Raw genomic sequence first — 22129 nt, 5'->3', positions numbered from 1 at the left:
AAAATTACCATACTGCATGAGTTAAAAGGGAGTCAGGGAATATTGACTTTGCACTATCCCAAAATGGTTTTGCAAGTTTCATCCCCCTCACACATATAGGCCCTCATTCCGAGTAGATTGCTCGCTAGCTGCTTTTAGCAGCGGCGCAAACGCTAGGCCGCCGCCCTCTGGGAGTGTATCTTAGTTTCACAGAAGTGCGAACGAAAGGTTAGCAGAACAGTGCTGAAATTTTTCCATGCAGTTTCTGAGTAGCTGCAGACCTACTCCTACCTTGCGATCACTTCAGAACGCCCTGCGTTTGGCCAGCCACTCCCCCGTTTCCCCAGGCAAGCCTGTGTTTTTACCTGACACGCCTGCGTTTTTTAGCACACTCCCGGAAAATGGTCAGTTACCACCCAGAAACACCAACTTCCTGTCAATCACCCACCGATCAAGAGAGCGGCGGAAAAGAGTCGGTAGACCATGTGTAAAACTGCATAGCTGTGTGTGAAAGTATGTCGCGCGTGCGCACTGCGGCCCGTACGCATGCGCAGTTATGCCGATTTTTTACCTGATCGCTGCGCTGCGAAAATCGGCAGCGATCGATCAACTTGGAATGACCCCCATAGTTTGCTGTCACACAGCATTCGAAGTTGCGTTTTTTTTCACCGAGCATCGGAAAGACGGTTAGTTCAGAAGTAGAGCAACATTAACTTAAAACTTTTGGTTAAATTGAACAAAACAACCACTAAATCTTTTTGTATGCGAACAGAGGCTTAAGGGGCAGATTGTATGTCACGTTCACGTGGCACAAAGATTTAGTGATGTACGTGAGGATGTCGAAAAATATTAACATCCGGAAGGCCTTGGACATAAAAAAAACAGAATGAAATGTGGGGAAAAAAAAAATTTGAGAACTGTTCGAAATGACAGTCTACTCTGCAACCGAATGATAGCAGAAATAGTGAACATTGACAATAAAAACTGTTATGCAAGTTTTGCATCAAGATCTTAAAATGGCAGAAGTTTGTGCCAAGATGGTTCCAAAGCTTGTCACTGCTGAGCAGAAAGAAAATTGAAAGCAAATTTGGACAGACATTTTGGAACAAATTCAAGCGGTTTCACATTTTTTTAGATAAAGCTATTACCTGTGATGAAACATGGATCTTCCAGTACGATCCTAAGAAAAAAACTCTAGTCCATGAACTGGAAAACACCATCATCACAAAGAATGAAGAAAGCACGTTAAAGTAAATCCAGATTTGAAGCCATGTTAATTGATTAAGGAATTATTTTGACAGACCGAGTATCAGAAAGTACAGCAGTGAATCATTACTACAAAAATGTTCTAGAAAGTTTATAGGAAAGAATCAGAAGAGGCCAGAGCTGTGGAAAAACGGTTTCACCCTCCATCAGTACAACACACCTGCCGAACAGCTCTCTGTGAAATGGTTTATGGCAGAGAAACAGATTGCAGTGTTAGAACACCCTCCATTCTTGCCAAACCTAGCACTGTGTGGCTTCTTTCTTTTTCCTAAAAGTCAAATCTGTACACAAGGGAACCCATTTTGCATCAGTTACTGAGGTAAAGAACAAAACAACCAGAGCTGTTGAGACAGCTGACGGATAATGAGCTACAGCACGGCTTTCACCGGGACATAGTTATGTTACCAGCGTTCAGGAGACCACCTGTCACAATACCTTTACCTACATCCCGCCCCCTGACAATCCCGACAGTCGGCATGCCGACTATCAGGGACTATTCCCACTCACCACCAAGCCTGCAGCATGGCAAGCACAGCGATCCCGATGGAGGTATGCTGACCGGCGGTCTCCTAACCACCAGTCACGCATACCCAACACCTTTCATCAATGCAAAATAAGAATGCAGTGATGTGTGTATGCAGAAGTGGAACTTAAAATAATTATATGAAAATTATAGTATCAGGCTCGTTATTTAAATAACCACACCTCGTATCAGGGCAATAATTAGACATTTTAGTGTCCTGTGCTAGAAAGAAAGTGGCATGGCTACAGAATAGTACCAATTCACACTATATCATGAATGTCAATTATTCACGTTACACCGCACAGTAGAGCCTCTTTTACACATTACCCCATAGCAGAGCCCCTTATACAAGTTATACAACAGAAGAGCCCCTTATACAAGTTACACAAAGAAGAGCCCCTTATACACTGTAAATGTTGATTTACTTACAGGACTAAAAGCAACACTTTAAAAAGACATTCAATACACTTTAAATGGAGCCGCTGCGGCCGCTGTAATCAATCCTTAGCTTACGTACTTTTTATCCAGTTTGCGTACAAAGCCCTGTACCGTGTACGCACTTTGCGTACATTTGCCGCGATGGGCATACAAAGTACACGCGGTGCGTACACACACACAAAGACACGCCGTGAGCACTTTGCAGCTACACGTGTGACTAGATTACACTTATATAACACTAGCAGGGAAAGAGACACAACACCAATTTGTATTTCATAGACTATGTTGGGATCTGACCCACCAACGGTTCTTTACTAGCAAGGAGTTACAATAACAACAATACAATACAATCAGAAAATGGCTACAGTCAATGGTACATACGTTTTGGTTTCGCCTGCGCTTCCCGGTCCGGTCCTCAATCATCAAGGTTGATGATCTTCAGAGATTGAGAGAGTGACCTGGCCTGCAGCTGGCTATTTATACATTTGTCCAAAACCTAACACAATGGGAACTGTAATCTCTTTATCCATTGGATACAGGGATGGTCATTTACATTACAGGAGAGGTCATAGGTCAGTTTGAATAGATAGGCGATGTCTGTTCCAGGTGCACTTGCAGATGGCCTCCCCTGGGTTCCCGCCGCATATCAAGTGTACAGTAAATACAATTAATATTTATATTCTGCTCCTGCACATAACTATTCGCAGGAGCGTGCAATCTTCTGCAAACTAACACCGGAATTTTGCTCTTAAATTACCCTACGGCTTGATACCAAACACCTCCTTATAACCTAGTTCTGTCCCCTCCTGTCCTGTAAAGGTGAATCCCTTTGTTCTTATACCATTTAAACATGTGTAACTCACTGGTGTGGTGCAGGGAGACTATGGGGTATATGCAATTCACGGCGTATCGCGGCAAATTATCGCCGTTTTTTAATTCGACACAATTCGACAGGTGAATTCCGGCAGGTGGCTGCCGGAATTCTAACAAAAGAATATGGGGAAGGAAATCTGCACTCTCTGATTTGTAGACTAATTGAGTGAAATTAATCACTCACATGAACCCCAATAGTATTTTAGTTGAATATATGTAAATTCTGGGGGTGCTACCTAAGACAACCAATTAGTAACATATGTTAGAGAGAAAGAGAATGGGGTTGTACTAACAAGGTGCACAAAGGAAGATTTAATTAAAATATAACTTTTATTATGTCATTAAAAGCCGTAATTTATTCAGCCAAGCGAAATATATGGTTAAAATGACAGATAGAAATAAGAAAGATCAAGTGCTCTAAGATAGAGCATTTTATTTGGGTATTTTTTTTCCAGTAGAACTACAGGTACCAGCGGGCCCGTTTTTCTCCCGCATGCTGGTACTTGTGGTTCTCCAAGTACCAGCTTGCGGGGGAGGCTTGCTGGGACTTGTAGTACTACTGGAAAAAACAATATTCTGACATTTTTCACAAGGCTATCAGCCTCCCATCCGCAGCACATTGGATGGGGGGGGGGACAGCCTCGGGCTTCACCCCTGGCCCTTGGGTGGCTGGGGGGGGGGGGGGGGGGGACACCCCTTGATTGAAGGGGTCCCCACTCCCCCAGGGTACCCCGGCCAGGGGTGACTAGTTGGATATTTAATGCCACGGCCGCTGTATAAAAGTGACCCCCGGCTGTGGCATTAAATATATCCATAAATATGTCCAGCTAGTGGAGCCCGATGCTGGTGTATAAAATACGGGGGACCCCTACTCTTTTTGTCCCCCGTATTTTTTGCACCAGCATCAGGCGCAGAGCCCGGTGCTGGTTTTAAAAATACGGGGGAACCCCTATCAATTTTTTCCCCGCATTTTTAGAACCAGGACCAGCTCGAAGAGCCCGAGGCTGGTTATGCTTTGGAGGGGGGACCCCACGCCATTTTTTTCAGGGATTTTACCATTCCATCCAAAAAAATATATATATATTATTTTTAAAAATATATAAATAATACTTGTGCCTCCAAAAAAGACAAACCAAGTACCTAATCCCTTCTAATATAAATAGATATGATATTACCAAGAAGAAAAGAAAAAAACACAAAAAAAAAATGTTTTACATTTTTTTTTATTAGTTTCACCCTCCAAAGTGTGTCGGATTGAAAATGACGAATTTACTGTCTAAAAGCACTGTTGTCGAATTTCCAAACTTCCATTGAATAGGCTTTGGTCGAATTGCAGCATGTGTATCATTGCAAAAAAGTCGAATTTGTCAAAAGTCGAATTTCCAAAAGTCGAATTTTGAAAGTCCGTTTTTTTGTTGGAAAGTACTGAATTGCATTGGTGATTTTTTTTGGGGGGCGAAAAATTCCCGAAATTCGACAATTTCGGGAATTCGACCGCAATTGCATATACAGGTTGAGTATCCCATATCCAAATATCCGATATACGGAATATTCCGAAATACGGACTTTTTTGAGCGAGAGTGAGATAGTGAAACTTTTGTTTTCTGATGGCTCAATGTACACAAACTTTGTTTAATACACACAGTTATTACAAATATTGTATTAAATGACCTTCAGACTGTGTATATAAGGTGTATATGAAACATAAATGAATTGTGTGAATGTAGACACACTTTGTTTAATGCACAAAGTTATAAAAAATGTTGGCTAAAATTACCTTCAGGCTGTGTGTATAAGGTGTAAATGAAACATAAATGCATTCTGTGCTTGGATTTAGGTCCCATTGCCATGATATCTCATTATGGTATGCAATTATTCCAAAATACGGAAAAATCCGATATCCAAAATACCTCTGGTCCCAAGCATTTTGGATAAGGGATACTCAACCTGTACCCCTATGTGTACATTGTGCACTATTTGGATTAAATATGTAATGTGTTTTTATGGCTTTTCCATGCGATTACAAACACTACCGTAATTACTCATACCACGCGCTAATACGCAGGACCACAGGAGCGACCATACGCAAATTGTGAATATGCGCATGCACAGCAGAGCAAGTACGCGCACGGAGGCCATCTGTGTGTAGTTTGTACATCACGTGTGTACTGACATATTTTTCGACTTCGACAACACATTACACCAAGTAGAGACCCTACACCTCATTCTTTCTCCTCCCGCTCATCATCATTCCTCTCCCCTCTACCATCTACAGGGTGTGGTGTGGTGTGGTGTGGGTGTGGTGCGTGGGTGTCAGACAAACACTAAGCTCATGAGTACTAAGTGTATGAGGTATGACAATACAGCGCCATGTGACACTTATTTGTCGGGAATTCTTCTCTCACCCCCGGAGGGTGCGAGCAGAAATCAGACAAAAGTGCTGGCGCGAGGCTGATTAAACCTGTTATATCCGGGGGAACAGGCATTTGCAGTCTTAACATGAGCAGAATTGAATAACGACGGGAGCTAATTCCCGGTGCTATTCAACTGTTGGCAAATTGAATTGGCCCCATTGTATACTGTACATAGCATTCAGTTTCAGCCAGTCACCAAAGTGCCAGGCACAACACTGTTGCTGCATGCGGTAAGCTAGCAACAAGCCCCAAAGCAATAGAGTATTTCTGCTCGCACCCTCAAGTGGGTGTGAGCAAAAATTTGCGTTAAAGGCTAGTAGCATTCTTAACATAAGAGTAATTGATTAGCTCCAGGAATTTACCCAGGAGCTACATTTCGCTGTATCATTTGAATCGCCCCATTGAAAGCTATAGTTCTATTGATACGTGTTTTTATAGCCATTTTTTTCTGAAATCATAATGCCTTATATAAATGCAAGTGTGAAAGTCTCATACTGGCAACAGCCCAGATTATCTAATCTTATTTTAGAAGTCTAGTTCATTGCAACACATTAATTTTTTTTTTCAATGATATAAACTCTATAAATCACGGTCTGTGTAGTACGTTATAATCAAAGTTATCTCAAGGTGTAATATAACTGACTTCGCAACCGAGATGGCTGCAGAACTAGAAAAAATGAAAAACAATGATGCCTCTAAGGTCTAGCCCTATTCTTTTAGCAACAAATCTTGAAAAACCTGATGGCCTACATCAGAACCAGTCAGACAAAAAAAAACCGAGACTAGCTATCAGCTGTTTTACGAACACTCACTGCCTTAAAGCATCATAAGATCTTTACAATATAAAATATAATGTACTTTCACAGAGGGGAGCTTGACCCCAACAATGTAATATACCAAGCTGATAGCCTAACACCACTACTCTCTGTTATGGGGGAATCCTACTCTTTTCACTTACCTCCATCCTCCTATCTTTACACTGCACTATAATCTTGTGTGCCCAAATTAAAAAACGCTATTACATACATAAAAGGAATGTAGGGGGGTGTCAAGTGTCAAGAATACTATTTCATCATGACTCCAAATCCAAAAATTAATGAAAGACGCCATTAATAGATCAAAATGAAACTAAAGCTTGGTACACACCTTCCGACAGTGCAACCCAATGTAACACTTAATCCTACAAACTACACGATCCACTGTACGATGGTGCAATGCATTGTTACATGCTGCATGTAGCACTGCGTCAGCCATGGAATCGTGCAGCACATCCAATGGGATGATTCAATGAATGACAGCAGTGAATGACAGACCGGGCATACACACTATAGGATGATCAACAAATCGCTTGAAAGTACCAAAATCGCACAAAATATGGTAATAGTGTGTACCCAGCTTTACATCTGTCTTTTCAACAACAAAAATTACACCTCAGATCAAGTAAACTACAGTAAGTGAGTCAGGATAAAGGGGCCTAAATAGCAGACCCAACCCTGAAGCCCGCTGCCCAAATGTCACCTTTGACTCAGAACAATAATTTTTAAATTATTTATATACACCGCACAAACACTGTGCAGCATTTACCAGACAATGGGGTATATTCATTTGAAGTCGAAAGCTGCCGTCTGTCGAAAAGACAGCAGTTTTCGACTTTAGGTCGGAAGGGGTTCCAACCCATTCAAACTAACCCCAAATTATTCAACAAGTCGAGGAATTCGACTTGTCAAAAAGCACGTGGAACGACGGAATAGCTGCCGATTCGCGTGCTTGTGTTGAAAACAGTCGGTTTTGGCCCCCTTTTCGACCATGTCAATTCGACTTTAGAAAAAGTAGAAGTGAGATGCAGGAGCAGAGACGGGGAGATTGAGATTGCATTGAATAGCCCAGGTCGGATCCATTCCGACAAATGAATGTCGGAATGGATCAGACTTCAATTGAATATACCCCAATATTTCAGTTATTGACATTAGTCACTGCCTCAGTGGAGCTAACAATCAACATTCACCCATCACATGGGCACACACACGATAATTTTTTCTGAGAATTAACTTACCATAACATTTTCAGAGTACGAGAGAAAACTGGAGCACCCAGAGAATACCCATGTATAGCATACACAGAAAGAACATACAAACTCTATGGAAATAGTGCCTTGGTCCGGAACTAAACTCATGACCTCATGGTTGTAAAGCAGTGATGTTACCACTGTGCTTCCCACATCCAGTCTGTATCCAAATCATTTTAAAGACATTTTCTAAAAATACACATTACTCACAAAATACTGTAGAAAGTTTAATTTGTGCACTCATTGCTTTTTACTACCCAATTCCTTACCAGACATTCACCCCTGCAATCAAGTGAGACTAAGATTTAAATGTACTGGATTTAGACCTATAAAGTGGCTAAACCCACTTAAATTACTGGGAACGCTACTGTGAATATGCGAAAAGCCAAACTTCTCAAACATTTCTGTTCGCCACCTCAGGAGGGTAAGAAATGGGAGTCCACGGCATGAATAGCTACATCAGATGCCCAAAAAACAAACTGAATTCCCCCTAGAAATTATAAAATGCTAAGAAAACAGGAGCCCACAGGATGACAATTACAGCTGTAACAATTCAACTTTGAAGCTTTGCTTCTAACAATACGATATGGTCATCCTAATCACTGTGCGGTGAATGTGGACTGCTGGGTGCATTTGTTCTTTCATGCAAGGGGTTCAAGAATTAAAGTTAACATTAATGTTCTTCAACACACAGAAAAAAATAGTTTTGAAAACACCCACTTATCTAAATTTGCATTAACGCATATACAGGAGGGAGAAGTAAAATAGTTATATGCCCCTTCAATTATTTTTCCATTTGGGAGTACCCGATTGCTGATCATCATATACTGAAGTAACTTTGAATGCATTGAACTCTTTATACAAGAACTGTATTTGTGGATAATATATATCATCTTCTGGCTGCTGTGCTACATTGAACACATTGAGGTCGATTCAATTCGGCAACTTATGAATAGCGCCGGGAATTAGCTCCCGACGCGATTCAATTCAGCTGCTAGTTACCCGCAATTGTCGGGAATTCTTCTCTCATCCCCGGGGGGTGAGAGAAGAAAACCGACAAAAGTGCTGCTGCGCGCCCGGCGCGAGGCTGATTCTGTCGGGAATCAGCATCGCCGCGGATAGTTAAGTCGGAGAATGCCCGTTCTCCCGACAAAACTACTTGTTAAGTCGGCGAGAACGGGCATTCGCCGACTTAACTTTAGCTGAATTGAATAGCGCCGGGAGCTAATTCCCGGCGCTATTCATAAATTGCCGAATTGAATCGACCCCATTGTTTGTTCCATGATTTATAATCTGTATCACCCTTACTTAATTCATTCTGGCCTTATCTTTGCTCTAATTATTTGCCTGGAGAAGTCAATTTCTACATCACATGACGTCCTCCGACAAACATATTAAGACAAGCGGTGCCAGCAGTAGTGATAGCAGAAGAGGATGCTCCGTGTGACTATCACACAGCTTCCTTTCTGTTCAGGTCAGACGTGCGGGATTTCTGCTCACTTCATTAATTTAAAGAAAGGGCAGTATTGGTCCAAATTTTACTAGTAGGTCCAGTGAAGGGAAAGTATGGAGTACTAAGGAAAGTTTGTGTAGAGGGACATTGAATTGTCAGATATAATATAGTTTGTAACATGGTTTATTTTTTATTAAAACTCCTGCTGATGTTATTTCAGAGGTGTTATTGAATTGATTTAATTTATTACTGAGGATAAAGGTTTTCACGTTCAAACAACCATACATCCAATCATGACAATTATTCATACATCTCACAATCACGACAGTGCCTACTGTATTCTGAAAGACACAAATTTGAAATACAATTAACAAATCTGATGAATAGTTGCTTTGATGTATAGATTAACAATCCTAAATCAGATTTTTGTGAAGTGCAGAGTTCAGGGTTAGCTTCCTCACAGCTGAAGCAAACATGCTTAACAAACATTGTTAGCTTCCTCATAGATCAAGCAAACATGCGTAACTAATATTGTAAATGGTTATAACGACCTGATGGGTGGATTACCTTCTGCCTTGTAAAATAATATAAGTAGACAGATAATGCTATGTATAGTACGGTGTAAGGTTTTATTACGTACCGACAGTGACGGTACTACTGATAACAAAGTAGGGGAATCACTAAAGGCATCACTGTCCCTCCCTAATAGTATGCTGTGGGACACACTGATGCAAAGTTCCACATCTGTGGGTTAAAGTTAATTTGCACAAAACTTGAAAAAATTCAAACATGCAAAAAGTCATAGCAACCAGTAGGTAGTTTGAGCTGATCCATCAAGTGAAAGACAATTAAAGCAAAGCTTTAATAACGCCTATTGAAAACTAGAACTCGTTAATACGAGTTTTGTTTTAGGAAATCATCACAATGCCTTACAAACGCAGTATTCCATACTGCCACAATCTTGCTCATAGAATCTCATTTTAGGAGTCTAGTTCATAATGTGGTTTTTTTCAGTGATATCACACTAGTTTATCTCAAGATGTTATATTACCAACTACTTAACCAAGACACAGGTTGAGTCTCCCACATCCAAAATACACATTTTTTTGAGCACGACTGAGATAGTGAAAACTTTGCTTTCTGATGGGTCACTGTACACAAACTTTGTTTAATGCACATAATTATTAAAAATATTGTATAAAATGACCTTCAGGCTGTGTGTATAAGGTGTATATGAAACTTGTGCATTTTGTGCTTAGACTTGTATCTCGTCCCCAAGATATCTAGTTATGGTATGTCAATGTACGGAGATATCCGATACCTAAAACACTTCTGGTCCTAAGCATTTTGGATAGAAGAGACTCAACCTGTAGTCCGTTAACCCCCATGAAGAGAAAGTGGAAATCCTCCAAGAACCTGAATTCCTACATCAGATCCATCAGTCCAAAGACTGAGATAAACCATCAGCTTTTCTTTTCTATAATAACATTCATTGAATGCAGGCTTCATAGGATCCTTACATTATAAATTACACATAGCAAAAGCTACTAGTCTTCATGAATGGGTGAGCTTGACCCCAAAATCCTCATGAACTCTGTCCTTCCGATCTCAGTCTCACTTTCCATTTGTCTCTATCCCCAGTCCCAAATCATGAGAGACTCATACACATTGGGCAGAAGTTAAATGTTTTGTCCGCCAACAGATGGCAGCCAAACAGAGCTATTCAATTGCACCACGGTTCTGGCGCGATAGCTGCCGGCGTATACAGTTCAGCTCAATCCCCCCCAGGGTGTCGTGAGCGATAATGCATAATAGGTGATCCGTTTGTTCGCCCAAACGGCAATTTTCACGATCGTGCCCAGCACTTTAGTCGGGTTTAGCTGCTTTGCATGGCTAAATCCAACCATTATGGGCGCGATCAGTGCAAAAAACAAACAAAAAACAATTGAATTGCGCCCCGTGATCTCCCATCACTTTTGACAGATTGGACGCGCTGTCCAAAAGAGTGAATGCAATTTGAAGCTTGGAGCTGTAGCTCTAGAGAGGAGTGCCCGAAGCTATTATATTGCCTGTGCTGTAAACCTGCGACTAGCAGATTTCTGCCCACACCCTCCTGAGGTGCGAGCATAAACCTATGCTACTGTAATTAATGCCTTTGTGACAGTTGCAGTGTTACCGAGAGTGACAACAGCATCACGTCCAGCACTTACTTTGGAAAAAGCACTTTACCAAATCTTCTAAGTGCAGAGCGTGATGAAGTCAACTGAATAGCTCCGGCCACTCACCCTGGGAGCTAAATTCCCTTGCTGAGTGTTTCTCTGAGTTTGAGAACTGTACATGTGGCCTGGTTCAGAGATGCTGCATCTGATAACCATTGAAACCATCGGTCTCGGCTTACTCAAAATAACCAGCGGGATACTCAGCCAGGAAGTCTGCATCCAAAGAAGCAGATTTCCAGGCTCAACACGCCTTCTAAAAAATAAGAATTTACTTACCGATAATTCTATTTCTCGTAGTCCGTAGTGGATGCTGGGGACTCCGTCAGGACCATGGGGAATAGCGGCTCCGCAGGAGACAGGGCACAAAAATAAAGCTTTAGGATTAGGTGGTGTGTACTGGCTCCTCCCCCTATGACCCTCCTCCAAGCCTCAGTTAGGTTTTTGTGCCCGTCCGAGCAGGGTGCAATCTAGGTGGCTCTCCTAAAGAGCTGCTTAGAAAAAGTTTTTAGGTTTTTTATTTTCAGTGAGTCCTGCTGGCAACAGGCTCACTGCATCGAGGGACTTAGGGGAGAGAATTTCAACTCACTTGCGTGCAGGATGGATTGGATTCTTAGGCTACTGGACACCATTAGCTCCAGAGGGAGTCGGAACACAGGTCTCACCCTGGGGTTCGTCCCGGAGCCGCGCCGCCGACCCCCCTTACAGATGCTGAAGATTGAAGGTCCGGAAACAGGCGGCAGAAGGCTCTTCAGTCTTCATGAAGGTAGCGCACAGCACTGCAGCTGTGCGCCATTGTTGTCACACACTTCACACCAAGCGGTCACGGAGGGTGCAGGGCGCTGCTGGGGGCGCCCTGGGCAGCAATATTTAATACCTTTATGGCAAAAGAATACATCACATATAGCCATTGAGGCTATATGTATGTATTTAACCCATGCCAGATATCTAAAACTCCGGGAGAAAAGCCCGCCGAAATAGGGGGCGGGGCTTATTCTCCTCAGCACACAGCGCCATTTTCCTGCTCAGCTCCGCTGTGAGGAAGGCTCCCAGGACTCTCCCCTGCACTGCACTACAGAAACAGGGTAAAACAGAGAGGGGGGGCATTTTTTGGCGATATTTTGATATATTTAAGCTGCTATAAGAAACAACACTTATATAAGGTTGTTCCCATATATATTATAGCGCTTGGGTGTGTGCTGGCAAACTCTCCCTCTGTCTCCCCAAAGGGCTAGTGGGGTCCTGTCTTCGATAAGAGCATTCCCTGTGTGTCTGCTGTGTGTCGGTACGTGTGTGTCGACATGTATGAGGACGATGTTGGTGTGGAGGCAGAGCAATTGCCGATAATGGTGATGTCACCCCCCAGGGAGTCGACACCGGAATGGATGGCTTTGTTTATGGAATTACGTGATAATGTCAGCACATTACAAAAATCAGTTGACGACATGAGACGGCCGGCAAACCAGTTAGTACCTGCCCAGGCGTCTCAGACACCGTCAGGGGCTGTAAAACGCCCTTTACCTCAGTCGGTCGACACAGACCCAGACACGGACACTGAATCTAGTGTCGACGGTGAAGAAACAAACGTATTTTCCAGTAGGGCCACACGTTATATGATCACGGCAATGAAGGAGGCTTTGCATATCTCTGATACTGCAAGTACCACAAAAAGGGGTATTATGTGGGGTCAGAAAAAACTACCTGTAGTTTTTCCTGAATCAGAGGAATTAAATGATGTATGTGATGAAGCGTGGGTTACCCAGATAGAAAAGTGCTAATTTCAAAAAAGTTATTGGCATTATACCCTTTCCCGCCAGAGGTTAGGGCGCGCTGGGAAACACCCCCTAGGGTGGATAAGGCGCTCACACGCTTATCAAAACAAGTGGCGTTACCGTCTCCTGATACGGCCGCCCTCAGGGATCCAGCTGAAAAGAGACTGGAAACTACCCTAAAAAGTATATACTAAAAAGGTAGAGCGGTTCCCATATCGCCACCCAAACACTGCAGCATGTCAAAATGCTGCAGCTTAGGGTGGACTGCGAGTAATCTTGAAGGAGGAGACCAGCACATGTGCAGTACAGTCACTGCGCATGCACCGATCTACCAGATGTACGCAAACCAATGGGTTTGAATGAGGCCTACTGCCCGTCACTGAGCTACAGCATAGTAAACAGTTACCATGGTAACATTTCTATTTACATCTAGATATACAGCGCAGTTCACAAAAGAGTGGACAAGAGACAGAAACAGCTTTAGTAAGATCTGTGAAACCGTGCATGGCAATTAAAATAATTTATCCCTATTTGGAAACACACAAGATCGTGCCTCTTTGACATGGTTGAAAGAAGTTAACACTTAAGGTGGGTACACACTTGCCGATAAAGTTAACAACGTCACTCATTTTGCCTTTCCTGTACGACATCGTTTACCATATTGACTAGTGTGTACGCTACTCAATGACGAACAATGCGCGGCGGCAATTAACAACCCTTGCTGTCGGATGTGCAAGCAGCTCAATTTGGACTGCCGGCTGCAACGTCACCAAGCATTATCGTTTGCATATCGCTCAGTGTGTACGCACTGCCGCCGACAGGGAAGGGAACACACTAGGCAACGTCGCTAATAGAGCACTTCGCCTAGTGTGTACCCACCTTTAGGGAAATATTTTAATAGCATCTACTAGTTGAAGCTATGGTGTGTGAGCGTAGCGGGGGGATGACTTGCAATCCATAATCTGTTGACTGGAGTTTGTTAAGGGGGGTACACACGGAGCGATAATCTAAGCAATCTGACTAGATTGCTTAGATTTTCAGCAACATCGCTCCGTGTGTAGCCCCCTCAGCGATAGCGATGCGCGGCCCCGCACATCGCTATCGCTGCTGCTACATTGGCCTGCATGCAGGCTAATCTAGTGGGTCGCTCACTTCACCCGCTGGGTGAAATGAGCGGCCCCCCGTCTCCCCCCGCACACTCAGCACAGATCGCGCTGTGCTGAGCGCCGGGAGAGATGTGTGCTGAGCGGTTAGCTCAGCACACATCTCTCCCAAATCGGGCCGTGAGTACTGGCCTTTAGATGCACCCGCTCACACCCATGTTTACAATGGTGGCTGCAAGAGAAATTATATATATATATATATATATATATATATATATATATATATATTATTTTATTTTTTTTTTCCCCCAAACGTTCTCTAATCACATCACCCTAGCCTAGAGTGTCAGCATTTTATTTTTCATGGCACCCCAGGGCCAAAGGTTCTGTTTGTCTATGCACTATATGTATGGCAGCCACCAGCACTGGAATTTTGACCATAAAACATTTGATTTGGGATTGGTTTACCACTCCATGGCAAACCTTCACTGAATGGCACCCAGTTTGCAAACCAGATTGCAACAATTTAAAACTAGTGAAATTACATATATAAATGGTAACATGCAAGTGAAACAGAAAAAACTGAAGTCCACCAGCAATTTAAATGACCATGCATTTGTTTATGGTCATTAATAACAAGCGCATACTGAATTCAGGAGGGCACCTTGCCACCCTCTGCTAATGGCCCTGGTTTTGTGACTGGCCCTCTTACATCCATGCTATCAGCTTGTTCTGTTTCAGATACCCATGACACCCAGTACTGACTGTATGACACGACAGTACTACTTCCCTATCCTGGTGCCCTGGCGGAGAGAGGAGCCCGGAGAGTGATGTGAGACAACCAGGGAGAGAGCAGCACCCCACGCACCGGGCACTCACCCAGTTCTGCAACTTGCTGTTCAGCTTCACCTTCTTGCTCCTGTTCTCGGTTAAATCCATGCTGCGCTGCTGCTGCTACTGTTGCTGCTGAGTGCTGCCGGCTCCGGGCGCTGCTGGGATAATGCCGGCGCTGTTCAGGCAGGAATACAGCAACGTGTCCAAGACACAGGCATTGAATGAGATGCCGGAGGAGACGGACGGGGGAGTGTCCACGCCCGAGCCTCCCCTACAGCCGAGCTATAGCTCTGGTACCTTGGCTGCAACCGGCACTGCGCCTGCTCCGACCGGGACTCGGAAGTGAGGAAATAGCAGCAGCTGACTCCGAGCTCACACAGTGCGGCGGAAGCTGCAGGAAGTGATCGGCTGAGCTGGCGTAGTAGCTCTATAATGTCTCTGTGCTATGAGGCGGTTGCAGCGGCATACCCTCCAACATAATACACATAAAAAAAATTGGTACAATTAGCAAATGGGCGTGGCCACGGGTAAAGGGTCACGCCCCTTTTCATATACTTTCAATAGAAGTTTGGAGAGCTAAAAAATCTATACAGACCATAAAAAAAGATACTGTACCCAGGGGCAAACGCAGGATTTAGCCAGGGGGTTTCCGTGGGGTCTACTACGTGCATACCGGCGCTTGGGATCCTGGCGCCCAGCATACTGGCACCGGTATCCCGACCGACGATATGCCTGCAGCGGGGCAAGCGCAAAAGAGCTCCTTGCAGGCTCGCTGCGCTCACCACTCTGTGGGCACGGTGGCACGCTATGTGCGCCACGCTATTTATTCTCCCTCCAGGGGTGTCGTGGACACCCCAAGAGGGAAAATAGTTGTTGGGATTCCGTCACCGGTATGCTGAGCGTCGGGATCCAGACAGCCAGCATATGAAGTGCCACCCGTTTCCGTGTGTGTATGTACGTATATATGTATACTGTATGTATATAGATATATAATTACATATACATATATATATATAGCACACAAATTCATACATACACAAACATACAGACATACACCATAGTTACCGACATTCTGGCTGCACTCTGTGGGAGAGAGCAGCCAGGTCGGCTCAGAGGGCGGGCAGGGGAGGCTGTGATGAAGAGGAGGGGGTGGGCCGAAGGCGGGATGGAGGTGGAGCAAGGGCGGGCAGGGCCGGAGCAAGGGTGGGGTCACGATGACGCCTCCTTTAAGCCACGCCCCCCGCTCTGTAATGCCGCGATCACCGGCATTACACTGCAGGGGGCGTGGCTATGATGACGCGATTCTGCAAGAATCGCGTCATCGACTGCCCGGACCGCCCACTTTACACACTAAGTGGGCGGTCGGGCAGGGGGGACCCCGCGAATCGGGAGACTTGCCTGCTCTTCCGTGGGGCCAGGAGGGTCACCCGATTTTCAGGAGCCTCCCGGCCATTCCGGGAGAGTAGGCAAGGATGACATACACAAGTACACAAACAAACACATACTTACATAAATACATACCTACAAATACACAGCAGTCTCTGTCTCAAAAATAAAAAGTTTTGCTTATCAGGGGGGGGGGGGGTTCCAGGTACTCGGAAACCCCCCTGCATGCACCACTGGTACCTGCTAAGAAGGTACAGTTGGAGGGGATGCTGCTGTCCTTCTTAGACGTATTACCACTGCTACTACTAACTAGTATCTGTTCGGGATGCTGGGTGTAGTATTGATGTCTGATTTATTAGTACATCGAACATTGCTGTCAAGCGTTTTTTATTACACCATTATCCTTGGCCCATTACTTCTTTACTTTTGATCCAAGCGGTGCTATCAGGGGGTAATTCAGATCTGACTGCAGCTAATGGACAAATCCATGTGCCCTGGGGGGGGGGGGGGGGGGGAGCAGATATAACGTTTGCATAGAGAGTTAGATTTGGGTGGGTCATTTTGTTTCTGTGCAAGGTAAATACTGTCTGCGTTATTTTTACACTGCAATTAGGGAGGCCAATCCCGGGATCGAGAACCTGGGATTTAGGCCCAAAAACGGCCGTGATTCAATCCCGGGATTGGAAGCTTCAATCCCGGGATTGGAAGCTCCAATCCCGGGGATTGAGGGATCAGCGTTGAGCGTCCTCAGGACGCTCAGGCGCTGCCCGGCTCCCTCCTCCTGTCTCCCCCTGCGCAGCGTGACCTGTGACTGTGAGGTCACGCTGCGCTTTCAGCAGCCGCCGAGCCGGAAAGTATGCCGGTCTTCACCCGCCGCCTCCTCCCAGCTCACCCTGTACTCACCCGCTGCCTCCTCCCGGCTCCCCTACACTCACCCGCCGGCTCCTCATCACCCGCTACCTGGCTGTGCAGGTACGGGGTTTTTTTATGTCTGCAGGGCGGGAGGGGCGGGGCGTGGGGGGCGGCCGGACACAGTCTAAAGCCAATCCCGGGAATCTCGGGATTGACCATTTTTCAATCCCGATACCCGGAATTGAAAAAATGGCCCAGGATTGGCTTCCCTAACTGCAATTTAGATTTCAGTTTCAACACATCACACCCAAATCTAACTCTCTCTGCACGTTATATCTGCCCCCACCCCTGCAGTGCACATGGTTTTGCACATTAGCAAACAAATTTGCCGCTGCGATCAGATCTGAATTAGGCCCTCATTCCCTGCAGCCAGTGTACAGACTGCAGGTCGCCCGTACACACAGGACATGCCGATATACCTGCAAGCAGGTGTATACACCCAGTGATGGCCTACAGGTATATCACCCGTTTGAGAGAACACGGGAGAGATACATCTATCAGTGTGTGCCCAGTTTAAGTGAGTGATTTACAAAGTGAGTGAAATGAAAGCCCCATACAAACTGGGCAACAGTCCCCTGATGAGCGACTAGCGCTATATCGTACAGCGGTATAGTGCATACACAGTGAACGATATCGTTCAGTGACATCATTTCCCACATTCCCCGATCATGCAGGTCAATGATGTAGTCAAAATTAAGCTGCATGTTCGATAGATCATAGATGAATGCCAGCGAGCAGCAGGTGTGTACATCGTTCATCGTACAGGCATAAACTCTGGACGATCTGAACAATAGATCTTTCAAAACAGATTGTTATTGTGCATATTGTTCAGTGTTATCTCCCAGTATGTACAGGCTTAAAGGGGGGTATAAACGGGGAGATGTGTGCTGAGCGATCTATCACAGAACGCTCAGCACACATCTCTTCCCCCCCCACTCAGCAAACAGGGCCTAATTCAGACCTGATCGCTGCTGTGTGTTTTCGCACAGCAGCCGATCAGGTCTGAACTGCGCATGCGTCGGTGCCGCAGTGCACCGGCGCATGCCAGACAGCCGACGGCTGTCTCAGCCCTGCGATCGCCTCTGCCTGATTGACAGGCAGAGGCAGTCGCTGGAAGATGATTCCGGTATGAATGTTCAACAGTGTTAAGGTCGACACTCACTATTGGTCGACATTGACTAATGGTCGACACATGAAAAGGTTGACATGAATTTTTTTTTACTTTTTTTGGGTGTCCATGCTTCAGGCAAGGTGCCTCGCTCCACTACCGCTGCACTCGGCACAAGTTACCGTTCCCAATCGTAGTCCACGTGGATCGTAAAGTATAAAAAAGTTCCAAAAAAGAAAAAAAAGCGAAAAACTCATGTCGACTTTTTCATGTGTCGACCTTTCATGTGTAAACCATTTTCATATGTAGACCATTAGTCCATGTCGACCATGTCATTGTCAACCATCTGACCGGATACCCTGGAAGGGTGGGGGCGGGCCGGCGGCGTTTGGCTGTCGTTTAGGGGGCGCTGTCTGGGCAACGCAGGTGTACCCGGACCGTTGGGGGGCGGGCCGCGGCGTCTGCGTGACGTCACACGCAGCCGCTGCGACAACCACAGCGACGAGTAGCTCTCTGCCAGCGCGCAGGAGCTGCGCGGGCAGGGAGCTACTCCTAAAGTACAAAAGCATTGCCGCTGTGTAATGCTTTTGTACTTGTGCGGGGGGTCGGGCCAGAACCGGATTAAGACTATGGGGGGCCCGGGACACTTCAGACAATGGGGCCCCTAATAAAGAGGCAGGCAGATGAATTTATTTATATTTTATTTATATATATATATATATATATATATATATAACAAATGTCCAACCTGGCACTCCTGCAGGGCAGCAACAACCCCCACTTGTACAACTTGCTTGTGTGCCCTCCTGGGGTATGGCAACCCCAAATACAACCAAAGAAAAGACAGGCGGCACTACAAGACTTTTACATAGGTGAATTTTTAGTGCACAACATCAGTGCTTGTTGTCAACGTTTCGGGGCATGACACCCCATCATCAGGATCCTGATGATGGGGTGTCATGCCCCGAAACGTTGACAACATGCACTGATGTTGTGCACTAAAAATTCACCTACGTAAAAGTCTTGTAGTGCCGTCTGTCTTTTCTTTGGTTTTATATATATATATATATATATATATATATATATATATATATATATATATATATATATATATATATATATATATATATATATATATACACTGCTCAAAAAAATAAAGGGAACACTAAAATAACACATCCTAAATCTGAATGAATGAAATATTCTTATTAAATACTTTGTTCTTTACATAGTTGAACGTGCTGCCAACAAAATCACACAAAAATTATCAATGGAAATAAAATGTATTAACCCATGGAGGTTTCGATTTGAAGTCACACTCAAAATTAAAGTGGAAAAACACACTACAGGCTGATCCAACTTTGATGTAATGTCCTTAAAACAAGTCAAAATGAGGCTCAGTAGTGTGTGTGGCCTCCACGTGCCTGTATAACCTCCCTACAACCCACACAAGTGGCTCAGGTAGTGCAGCTCATCCTTCTGGACCTCTCTGCTGCCTTTGACACCGTGGATCACCCTCTCCTCCTCCGCACACTCCAAAATGTTGGCCTCTCTAGCACCGTCCTTGACTGGTTTACCTCATACCTCACTAACCGCTCCTTCTCTGTGTCTGCCTCCGGAACCACCTCACACCCTTCCATCCTTCCTGTTGGTGTCCCTCAGGGTTCTGTCCTAGGCCCCCTTCTATTCTCCCTCTACACCTCTTCCCTGGGTGCGCTCATTAACTCCTTTGGCCTTCAATACCACCTCTATGCTGATGACACACAACTCTACCTCTCCTCTCCTGATCTGTCCCCCTCTGTCCTCTCTCAGGTCTCCAGCTGCCTCTCTGCTATCTCCTCCTGGATGTCTGAGCGCTCTCTGAAGCTCAACATGGATAAAACTGAACTTATTATCTTTCCCCCAGCCAGAGCAACACCCCCTACAAACATCTCTATCACTGTTGACAACACTATCATCTCCCCCGTTCCCCAACTCCGCTGCCTGGGCGTCACTCTTGACTCCTCCCTCTCCTTTGCACCCTACATCCAAGCTCTGGCCCAATCTTGTCGGTTCCAGCTACGCAACATTGCTCGCATCAGGCCATTTCTCTCCCAGAGTGCAACTAAACTTATCATCCACTCACTGGTCATCTCACGACTTGACTACTGCAATGTGCTCCTCACTGGCCTCACTTGCTCCCACATCGCTCCCCTCCAATCTGTCCTCAACTCTGCAGCTAGGCTCATCTTCCACTCCCGCCGCTCCACTTCTGCCACTCCCCTTCAACAAAATCTACACTGGCTCCCATTCCCCTACAGAATCCTCTTCAAACTCCTCACCCTCACATACAAGGCCATCTCTAATTCCACTGCTCCCTACATCTCCAACCTCCTCTCCCTTCACACTCCCTCCCGCCCACTACGGTCAGCTGATGACCGTCGCCTCTCCTCTGCCTTGGTCACTGCTTCCCATGCACGAGTTCAGGATTTTGCCCGTGCTGCACCCCTTCAGTGGAATGCGCTCCCCCGCTCCATTAGACTCTCCCCGACCTTGCAAAGCTTCAAACGGGCATTGAAAACCCACCTATTCATCAAAGCGTACCCCTCCAATGCATAACCTAGTCCTTAGGCTGCTCCTCCATTCCCCTGCCCCATGCCTTGGACATCTCTGCTTTGCTCGCATACCACCATCAGGCTTCTACCTGCTTGCACCTCATGTCATCTGTCTGTTGCCCCTCCCCACTAGATTGTTAGCTCTTCAGAGCAGGGCCCTCTTTCCTCTTGTCTAAACCCTCTTCTTGACACACTTCACTCAGCGACCATCTTTACCTGCTTTCTCTCCTGCTGGTAAAGGCTCATCTCTATCTATGGCCGCCAGCCCCAAGTAGTACAATGATTACTCCTTCGCTACTTACATCTAAGCTGTATTATGTTTTGAGAATTGTGTTGCTCTTTGTTACCTGCACTCCATTTTTGTTATTTATTTACTGTTATGCTAAGTTTTGTCTCCCTGTACTGTCCTTTGTACGGCGCTGCAAAACACTTGTGGCGCCCTATAAATAAAATGTAATAATAATAATAATAATCAATGTGAGCTTTGGCAAGAAGGTTTGCTGTGTCTGTCAGCGTAGTATCCAGAGCATGGAGGCGCTACCAGGAGACAGGCCAGTACATCAGGAGACGTGGAGGAGGCCGTAGGAGGGCAACAACCCAACAGCAGGACCGCTACCTCCGCCTTTGTGCAAGGAGGAACAGGAGGAGCTCTGCAAAATGACTTCCAGCAAGCCACAAATGTGCATGTGTCTACTCAAACGATCAGAAACAGACTCCATGAGGGTGGTATGAGGGCCCGACGTCCACAGGTGGGGGTTGTGCTTACAGCCCAACACCGTGCAGGACGTTTTGCATTTGCCAGAGAACACCAAGATTGGCAAATTCACCACTGGCGCCTTGTGCTCTTCACAGATGAAAGCAGGTTCTCACTGAGCACATGTGACAGACGTGACAGAGTCTGGAGACGCCAAGGAGAACGTTCTGCTGCCTGCAACATCCTCCAGCATGACCGGTTTGGCAGTGGGTCAGTAGTGGGGTGGCATTTCTTTGGGGGGCCGCACAGCCCTCCATGTGCTCGCCAGAGGTAGCCTGACTGCCATTAGGTACCGAGATGAGATGCTCAGACCCCTTGTGAGACCATATGCTGGTGCGGTTGGCCCTGGGTTCCTCCTAATGCAAGACAATGCTAGACCTCATGTGGCTGGAGTGTGTCAGCAGTTCCTGCAAGACGAAGGCATTGATGCTATGGACTG

The 22129-nt window shown here is 45.5% G+C and overlaps 1 protein-coding gene across 2 annotated transcripts in view; it reads right to left on the bottom strand.

Moving 5' to 3' along the window:
* The window catches only part of PAPSS1 (3'-phosphoadenosine 5'-phosphosulfate synthase 1), a 366081-nt gene extending 350704 nt beyond the window's left edge, over positions 1-15377 (bottom strand). For both annotated transcript variants that reach the window (XR_010176283.1, XM_063919199.1), the window contains exon 1: positions 14982-15377. Coding sequence is in view for 1 of the 2 variants with exons in the window: in XM_063919199.1 (XP_063775269.1) it covers positions 14982-15041 (60 nt within the window). In the remaining variant the exon portion in view is untranslated. The remainder of the gene's footprint in view (positions 1-14981) is intronic.
* Positions 15378-22129: the final 6752 nt, after the last annotated feature.

The sequence above is a fragment of the Pseudophryne corroboree genome, chromosome 1 (assembly GCF_028390025.1).
Source record: "Pseudophryne corroboree isolate aPseCor3 chromosome 1, aPseCor3.hap2, whole genome shotgun sequence".
In the NCBI taxonomy this organism is placed as follows: domain Eukaryota; kingdom Metazoa; phylum Chordata; class Amphibia; order Anura; family Myobatrachidae; genus Pseudophryne; species Pseudophryne corroboree.
Note: the sequence above shows the minus strand (reverse complement) of the source record. Positions and strands in the feature narration are given on the sequence as shown.